This window comes from Lygodium microphyllum, chromosome 23, assembly GCF_053477565.2.
Source record: "Lygodium microphyllum isolate KBCC chromosome 23, Lygodium_microphyllum_v1.1.10, whole genome shotgun sequence".
NCBI lineage: Eukaryota > Viridiplantae > Streptophyta > Polypodiopsida > Schizaeales > Lygodiaceae > Lygodium > Lygodium microphyllum.
In genome coordinates, this window is record NC_141157.1 from 9353533 (window position 1) to 9363421 (window position 9889).

The 9889-nt window shown below is 42.1% G+C and overlaps 1 protein-coding gene across 1 annotated transcript in view; it reads right to left on the reverse strand.

The window, feature by feature from the left end:
• LOC148015866 (uncharacterized) overlaps window positions 1-7079 on the reverse strand; it is a 40192-nt gene extending 33113 nt beyond the window's left edge. Inside the window, exon 1 of the mRNA XM_087664642.1 lies at window positions 6886-7079. Coding sequence (XP_087520768.1) covers window positions 6886-6985 — 100 coding nt within the window. The 5' untranslated portion in view covers window positions 6986-7079. The remainder of the gene's footprint in view (window positions 1-6885) is intronic.
• Window positions 7080-9889: the final 2810 nt, after the last annotated feature.

Sequence of the window (9889 nt, forward strand, 5' to 3'; positions counted from 1 at the left end):
ATACAATCTTGGAGAGAGAAAAAGAGGCGATTCATTCTTCTAATCGAGAATGGTGCTATCTATCAAGCAGAGAAAAGAAAGGGGGGTATGGAGAGAGAGAGCCAAGCGCAAGCTAGCACGACAGGCAATAGGCTAGGCACCATAGAAACATGAACAGGGAACGGGGACGGGGACAGGGACAAGGATGTCAAACTTAGGGAACGAGGACGTGGGAATTGGAACGGCATTAAAAAATTTAAAATTAATTTTATTAAATAATATTTCATTCATAATTCATGTTGAGTACTAAAGCCAAGGTCTATAATCCACAAAGACATTAATATTTCAATCAATTCATGTGCTGTAGTGGGCAGAGCCAAGGCAGGCAGGTGAGTGAGAGATGAGTAAGGTACATGCGACATTGGCGGAAGACACGTGCATGATTCGGCAGGCTGGTCACTTTGCGGGTAAGTTCTGTGCCGCGTGGCGGGAACGCAGCAATGAATGCGCTTCCTACTGCTTTTCATGTCACGAATGTGGCACAGAATGTTCCACTTAACGGGGACGCGATTTGGAACGGGTTTCGGTCCGAAACGGCATTTCAACATCCCGAGGGGGCATTCTAACCGTTCCCTGTCACTATGCTAGGCACTAATTAGTGGCGGTAGTCGTGGGCCTATCCGACATGAGGGGTGACCACAAGGCTGATATGATGGGGCAATTGAGATCCTCACTACCACATGGACACCCCTTGAATAGTGTTGATTGTTCCAAGGAAAGAAAGATTTTGTTTCCTTGTGTGGAAAACAGGTCAAGTTTAAATAAGATACTTGGTTAGCAGTGGAGCCCTCTCCTGAGATCAAGTACAAGCCCATCCCAACTATCTTGGTGGCTAACTTTTCCCCGCTCTTTCAGTTGGGGAGGGTCACGTCTTCCTTCTTCATCCATTCGATCTATTTGCATGGTGGACTACTCTCCTAGCACTTCTCAACTAGCATAGAGTCCTCTCCCAAGGTTGAGCTTCAAGCTTGCCTACGCCACTTGATCACCATTGGAGCCCCCTCTCAAGATTGAGAACGGGCATATTTCACATACTCAAAAGTTGATTCTCCTTTGGCAATTCCGGCTGAGGAGTGCTAGGTCTTACCTTCATCATCAAATTTCATCATGGTTCTTGGCACCATATGAAGACGGACATCAAGTTCCTCTTCCTCCTTTAGTCCCAACATCCATGGTTGAGACAAGATTCCCACCTTTCATTGGTATTTAACAAGTTTTGGCATTCGCCTTCTACATCAGCCTCCCTTCCCTATTGTACCTTCCCTTTGCATCCTTGGGGTAAAGGCCAATGGCCTACAGCCGAGTAGGCACCCCTTGTATATGTACACAACGTACAATCATATATAAGTGAAGATAACAAAGAATAAGGGTACCATTCAATTTGTACCCACACAGCTCTCTTATATTCTTCTCTCTCAGCCCTCTCTAGCACTCCGATGCTTCTACTTCACATCCCACCATTGCTTCTCTCTCATGCATTGCATTATCATCATCATATCTGTAAAAGGGCGCTTGGGCAAGTGAACAACTTTCTCACGAGAGACACTCTCCAAGTGACACGTATTGCATGTGCATTCTCATCATGTAGCATTGCTCTATGCATTTCATTGTGCAGAGCACCCCCGAGCATATCCAAAGTTGTTTCCACCAGCAGTTCTTTTACCACCTTAACAATATGCCTACATCCTTATTCTCTCCTTTTCTTTATCACCAACATCCATGAATGGTTGGGATAGCTTGTCTATTTTGTGTTGCATTGGATCCAACCATCTTTTTTTATTCTCTATGGGACATAGTTACTTGATAGGCCACAAGCTATATCTTCTCCAAAAAAAAAGTCCAATGTGATTCCATCTGCCTTAACACGACTTGGTAGGCCACTGGGCAACCGACGAGAGCACCCTTTGTACGATGCCTTGGCCTCTCTAGAGCAATCATTTCAACTTGGTAAAATAACCATCATCTCTGTAATCTTGGTAGGCCTCAAGGTAGCCAACATGCAACCTTTGTCCCATGCCCTAGCTAATTTGAGGTGGGATGCCTTAGGGTAAAAATGAGATTGATCTTTTCTTCCATTCACTTCTTGGTTCTAATTTTGGGTCTAAGAGGGGATGTCGAGCTAAAAATGCATGCATATTCTCACACTTGAGAGTCAGTATGTTCATTGAAGAGTCATTTTCCTCACTTCGTCCCCGAAGATATTGCTAAGGGTAGCAATCATTCATAAGGGGAAAAGTGTTATAACCTTGGGTATCCACATGGGTGCTAGTGGCATTGGTCACACTAGTCATGAAGTGACTTAGTGCGAATGCAATGAGGGCACTTTGGAGTTAGGGTAGTCAAGTCTTAGTTATGGGACTCAAGGCCCTATTGTGCACATTCATTATATGATCCCCACTCTTGGACTCTTGGCTCATTAGCCAACGTATCCATACATCGCGATGGTGTGGGCTGCTGGTATGGGACACCAATCCTTGGGATGTGATCGTAACCCGGAGTGCTACTAGCTCCCAAGCTCGCTGGTGAGTCCATTTGGCTCTATGACTGGAAGGTGAGTCTAATGCTTGTTCAGCAAAATATTGTGGAACTACAAGGGAAACAAAAGAATGGGTATCTATAGCATGAGAGCAATTGGCTTCTCCAACCAAGGAAGGTGGGTTGGGCTTGGAGACCCTAACAGAAAGAAATAAAACTAACTTTCAATATTTTGAAGCACGTCCCCTAAGAACAGCCATGGATAGTGTTGTTGACTCATTAGCTAACCAAGACTAGAGCGGCAAGAAAGATCTAGCGTGACTATAAATGGACTGACTTTTTGTTCACTGATGATCCCACGAGGATCAAAGCGTCATAAGGTTGGACAGCAATTGATTAATGCCTAGAAGAAGTGATTTTAGAAGGAAAATGGGGAAGGGGCACTAGCAGAAGAAGAGAGAATGCATCATTGGAATTTAAGATATGTCTCAGTAGCAAATCATACATGGGAGGGTTCACACAAAGAAGTGCTAATCTTGGCCCAAGTCACATTTACATCTTTCACATTGATGATTGGCTAACAATACTTGTTACCAGAGTATGTCAGCTCAAGGGTGAGTCTAAGCATGTATTATGGCTGGGCACATTAGGTAGTTATTTTAGGCATTTTTATTGTGTAGCATTTTATGCTATTGGGGCATTTATTGTTGCCACTTGGCCAGCATTAAATGTTGGCCGACCTTACATATTTTATGGCATTATTCATGCCTATATATATTTTGGGCTCCTCCTCCTCACTCAGTTCAATTCACCACCTGGAGGTCCCATGGAGAGAGGAGCCGGTGCTAGTGCCCACACAGCCAGTGACTCACTATTGTATGCGACAGTCTGAGCTCGTGTTTTGGCTGTGTTCCCTCTCCAAATACCTTTTTTTCTCAACTTCTCTTCTAAATCCTCTACAGATGGCTCCTCCATGCACATCCATTGATGACAAGCTCCATGGACCTGATTATTACAAGTGGAGTGCAGTGATGAAGGCCTGGTTTATCCAGAAGCAGTTATGGTACGTGGTTGGTGGAGCTATTGCACGTCCTCAACAACCTTCTCCTGTTCCAGATGATTTTGATGAAGACAACCATGAGGAAGCAATGCTTACATGGGATACGGATGAAGCCCGGCCTTACTTCAATATATTTCCAAAGATATCCTACCGACGGTCACCTCCTGCAGAATAGCTTCAGACATATGGTCAAAGTTGCAATTGATGTACGAGGCTCCTTCCACCAAGAGGGCCGTTACTCTCTATGGCCAGCTCCAGCAACTGAAGTTTGAAACCAAAGATACGATCCAATCATTCCTCCTTTGAGTTACCCAAATCCAGGACCAGCTTCGCACTATGAAGTCTGCCCTATCAAAGGCACATCTTGTTGATACGGTACTCTACAAGCTTCCTCATAAGTTTGATGGAGTGGCGAATGCTTTACATGCGCAGACATCTATGACTCCTGTCTATTTTCTTCATATGTCCTTGATATTGCTTGAGCATGAGGCGACTTTGCGACTACAAGGGCGGCTTCTGTCACATTATGGAGATTTAGGTGAGGCTCTTGCAACTTCAAAGAGGGGTTCAAAGATGAAGCAGTCGAAGACCCAATGTTATCACTATGGCAAGAAGAGCCACTTGCGGAAGAATTACAAAGAGTTAGCGGCTTTCAAAAAGAAAAAGGAGCAGAGACAGCGAAGCAGGATGCATACTCCTCCAAGGAGTCATCATCTGCCTCAAATTCTAACTCAAATCCTCCGGCCAAGGCGAAGTCCAAGGCATGGAATGGATCCTCTTCTTCAGATCGTGGGAAGGGCTTGGTGGCCCCTTCCTCAACTGCTTCCTAGTGGTGGTGATGAGGTCATCTCTTAGGACTCTCAAGTGCCAAAGAGCCAGTGTGAGAGGGTGGTGAGATAGGGCAGCCGTGCCTCGTCTATATTTATATACAAATGCACAGATCCAAAGAGGGACATCCCTGACGCATCGACTGAAGTCTAGCAGGTACAAATCCTGGAGCTAGGATTGCCATCCAGGTTCATGATGGGCTGGTTCTTTAACAAAGAGCAGATGGCTTTCATCTGGAGCTCACATGAGAGGACACTTTGGTGGTCTAGCCAAAGAAGGGGAATCCATGGTCATTTATGCGTTGCGGCATTCGTGACAGGATAGTCACGTGTACTACATCAGTGGCATTGTTGGTAACCATTGAGAGCTGCTATGATCTTCTCTATCTTCAGGAGCTGGTACGATCGACATCGACATCAGGTTCTCTCCAAGGCACCTTGGTGGTAGCTTGATCACCCATTGCTTGGGTATCCATGGTTCTACTTGGTGATTCTATGTTGTATGGTTTCTAATTCATTCTCATTGTACCATTGTATTGTATCAAATCACCCATGATCTGAGAGAGGGTGTCAGTAGAGTATGTCAGCTCATGTGTGAGTCTAAGCATGTATTATGATTGGGCACATTTCGTAGTTATTTTATGCACTTTTATTGTGTAGCATTTTATGCTATTGGGACATTTATTGCTACTAGTTGGCCAACATTAAATGCTGGCCGACCTGATATATTTAATAGCATTATTCATGCCTATATGTATTCAAAGCTCCTTCTCCTCACTCAGTTCAATTCACCACCTCAAGGTCCTATGGAGAGAAGCTGATGCCAGTGCCCACACAGCTAGTGACTCACTGTTGTATGCGACAGTCTCGTGTCTAATATATGGATTCCAATCTCCCGAGCATACATCTGAGTTCTCATATGTATTGTGTTCTTTCTTTCCCTTTCTCTTTTGTCTTGTGTTTCAACAGTTTATTACAGCATATGTTTACGCTTCCATTGTTGCTGCACTTCTGACAATACTTAGATAAGGATCTGGATTCCGGACCTCTTTCTGCACTGATGAAACCAGTAGTTGAAGATATGATAGATTTGGAGGAAGATGCAAATACAGTGGCCATAGCAACGTCAAATGTAGTGGAAATTCTCTCGTAGAAAAGGAGCTTGAAGCCCAATGACAAAAAGTTACTAGCATCATCAAGAATGAACTGCTACTATGCGTTTTGATTCTAATGAAACCAAGCCTCTCAAAATCAGTGCTCACCTAGAGCTAGAGATTGGTAAGCAATTACTCGCTCTCCTGACAAAGTTTAAAGATGTTTTTGCATGGGACTATAGGAACATGAAGGGACTGGACCCTAGATTCTACAAACACCACCTTCCCCTCAATGCCTAGTAAAGAAGGGAAGCCACTGCTCATTCTATACAAGAGACAAGACTTCAAAATCCTCAATAGCAAAATGTTTTCTCAAGACAACAGATAGCTAAGAGGACGAGGAGCCTCGAGCCTCCATGTATACTTGAAAACACCTACATTAGAAACCTATTAAGCAACCCTCTCTCCAAGACTGAATTTCCACCCCGGAACACATAAGCAAGTGTGGCTCCCATGTGCTCCATGTCCAAGAGAAAGGAAGAGATGGTCAAAAACCTATTTTGGGAATGTGCAGAAGCCCAAGCACTTTGGAAACAAATCAAATGGGACATGAAGAATGTGTAGCCACAAGTGAATGTAAGCTAGAAATGAGCCATTCTTGTCGATTGATGTAATTTCAATGAGATCATGGAATGCATGTGGGCAATCATCAAGGGTCTTGTATTGGAGGCCATCTGGAGGGCAAGAAATGACGTCATCTACAACTGCACCAAGTACGATGGAAACCTCTTAGTTAGTCACACTAGTAGAATTTTTGCAAATGCAATGTTAGTCTTTAAGAGGGCATCTAGAAAATATCAAACCTTGGGTCCATTTAGTAGGGTTCTAAGAACACTTGGCTACAGGCTACTCGGCCTGTCCCTTTTACCAGTCATGTTCATGTACATACTTAATAACATACAAGCAGAGCACATTACAAAAAAAACTCTCCAAAGTCCAAAAGCGTTACACAATGTTTAATCAGTATGCATATGTGCGTACAATCTTTCGTCATATAACTACTTAAGTCGTGTTTGTCATGATTTCCCCAGACGAGGCTTTCTTGTTCATATAAACTCGGTGGTCTTTTCTCCGGATCCACATTTACAAACCTACCAGCATCCTAAGCCTGGGTCAATAACAAAAACCAATACTCTCTGAAACACCACGGCTTGTTCGCAATGCAGCCGGAATGAAAACCTTGCGTTATAATACATAGACCACGTAGAAATCTCAATAATCAGCGTTAGAATAAAATCGCGCAATGGCACAGAGCCTTACCCTCGGACTAAATGCCAGAGAGTGATTTTTAGATGACAAATAAATATTAAGATACCGCAAAGAGTAATACCTCCGAAAATCTTCCTGTTGCGAGTGAGGTCCCAGAAGACGTAAGAGACAGCCAAAGATGCACCGAGGGCAGGCAGTATAACCTTCGCAGGGACGGCCATTTTCCGGCGCGGACGCACACACACACAAATCTGACTCCCGAACTAAACCTATAAGCGATGTGGTCAACAACGTTTTTAGCTTAGGTCACGTCACGCCTTAGGATAAAAGTCAATATTAGCCGCCGAATAGACAACTTTTTTTTAGATAGCGGTGGAGAGTTTACAAACTCAATATGAGACAACCTAGGAGCCAGGAACATGCATAAGTAATCGACTTCAAGTTGCACATGTGAGTTCTTTTATTACCTAATTTTTTTCTCCATATAAAGCGACTTAACCCATACAATTGGGCCCTAGATGCTTATCAATGTAGATCAATCTCTTGTTCTCCTACAGGTTTTATGTTTGGTCTTGACACCCTACATAGTCATACAAGCTTTCCTTGTTAAAACATACAACACTATTACTGATGTAATTCATTTTGCTTTCATATCCACACATAGCCATGTTTCCAACGCCTCATCATTTTGGTACTATATGTTGATGACATGTTGATTATTGCTAGGAGTGCTCATGATAAGTTGGATGCTTTGAAAACTCAACTCAAGAAGAGCCTTATGATGAAAGACACAAGACATGATTCTCCCATACTTGCTATGTACATTACACACAATCTCTCTAAGAAACTACTCTACTTTTCATCACAGAAGGAGTATATTCACAAAGTACTTGAGTAGTTCCATATGCAAGGTGATAAGTCGATTGATACTCCTTTATTTTCTCATGTGAAGGTTAGTCGGGTCGATTATCCCTAGTCAAATGATAAGAGAACTAAGGTGGCCAAGATCCTCTATGTGTCTTCGAAGTGGGAAACTTGATGTATGCCATGATAGCCACTAGATAGAATTTAGCATTTTCAATGCTATGGAAGCTAGGATACTATAGTCATGAGTTGCACAAACTCAGAATATGCAGAACATGTAGATAGTAGACATTCCACCTCTAGCTATGTCTTTATCTTTGCTAGAGATGTTATTTCTTGGATGTGTAGGATGCAAAAATGCATTGCCTTGTTCACTACCGAGGTTGAGTGCATTGCAGCCACCACTAAGGCTTACAAGGAGACCCTATGACTAAGCCACTTGGTTGTTGACCTTTGTATCACACATATGACTGCTACATTACATTCGGTCTCTATGAGTGCCATCCAATCAACATATAATTTGGTCTTTCATACAAAGACCAAGTATATTAAGGTTTTTTATCACTTAGTTAGAGAGATGGTTAAGGACAAGTAGAAAGAGCTTGTTAGTATCTCTATAGATGAGAATCCTGCAAATCTACTCACTAAAAGTCTCCTAGTGGAATATTATGCATTTCTTAGAAAGATAATGGGTATAGGACGAGATGAGGTATATCCTTATCCGAGCCTTGTTTTGAAAGGGCATATATCCATATCACTGTGGAAATATGATTGTGAATGCATGAAAGCATCAAAGTTATGATACCATTACCTAGGTGCCTACCTAGGTCCGTAATAACTCTTCCTCAATTTAAAAAAGTGCACACTAGGTATTCCCTGCCCTTTTTCACAAAGCCCTTAAGATACAAGTCCAAATTCATTTATGCAACCAAGGCCAAACTAAGCGAAGGATTGTCACCTTGACCACATGGGAGAATATCTCATCAAAATCAACTTCCTTTTTCTATTTAAAGTCCTTACCAACCAAACGGGCCTTATATGCTGACTTAAGGCAACCAGGGATGCTCTTCAACTTATATATCCACTTTCATGGCAATACATACTTTCCATTGGGCAATGGAATCAAATCTCACGTATAATTCATCTATAGTGAATCAAACTCAGAGTGCATGGCTCTCTCCCAAAAGTGACTATCACATATGTGCATAGCATCCTCATAAGTAAGGGACTCACAAGAATCCTTCACCATAGCATAATGCATAGAGAGCTCATAACGATCAAGAGAACGTGAGGCTCTAGTATGTTAGATATACTTAATATCCCACCCTTGTAAGGCGCTACTAGTGATCCATGGTACTCAATTTGTAAGGTCCCCATTATGAGGAGAAGTCATGTGTGGGCAGCACATCCATGACTTATATGCTAAATGAGGTCTATGTGATCGGATGGCAAAAAGGTAACCTTTGTGGATCTAGCCTTTGGGTTGGATAGCTAAAGACTCACAAATGGGACATTTACCAAATTATACATCCTCCACAACTCTACTACCAACAATAGCAATGCATGGGGGTTTATTAATCAAGTGAATGGCAATAGTGATTGGGTCAACCCAAAATATATATATTAAGCTTACCTGACTAAGGATACTATGGACTCGTTCTTGAGTAATCATATTCATGCACTCTACAACACTGTTCTATAGTAGGGTACAAGAGGTGGTCAACTAATGCTATCACAAAATTGCTCAAAGTCATGTGAGATTTATACCCATTGCTAAATCTTAGGAATTTCAACCTATGCCATAGACTAGTTCTCAACCATAGCAAGAAAGCATTGAAAAGTAGGTAAAACTTCTTGCTTCTAATTTATGGGATAAGCCCAGACTTTATACAAATAATCATAAATGAATATAACAAAATACTTTGCACCACCCAAAGACTGATACGACATGGAACCACAAACATCTAAATGAATAAGAGCCAAAGGCTCGCCTATATGCATAGAGCTAGACATTTTATGCATGTTAAATGTTTGCCCACCATATAAACAATGATTAAATGAATCAATGTATAAAAAGTCCAAAGGTGGGAGATACTACAAATGAGTCAAGACTTTTATTCCTTTTAGGGACACATGCCCAAGCTCGCTTTTAGTCAAAGTGAGCACATGGTGTACATCATGCAAAACAAGTGAAATACTAGTATTAAATTGCAAACGAATGTCGCTAATGTCAACAAGATCACAAACATGATCATTTTCTA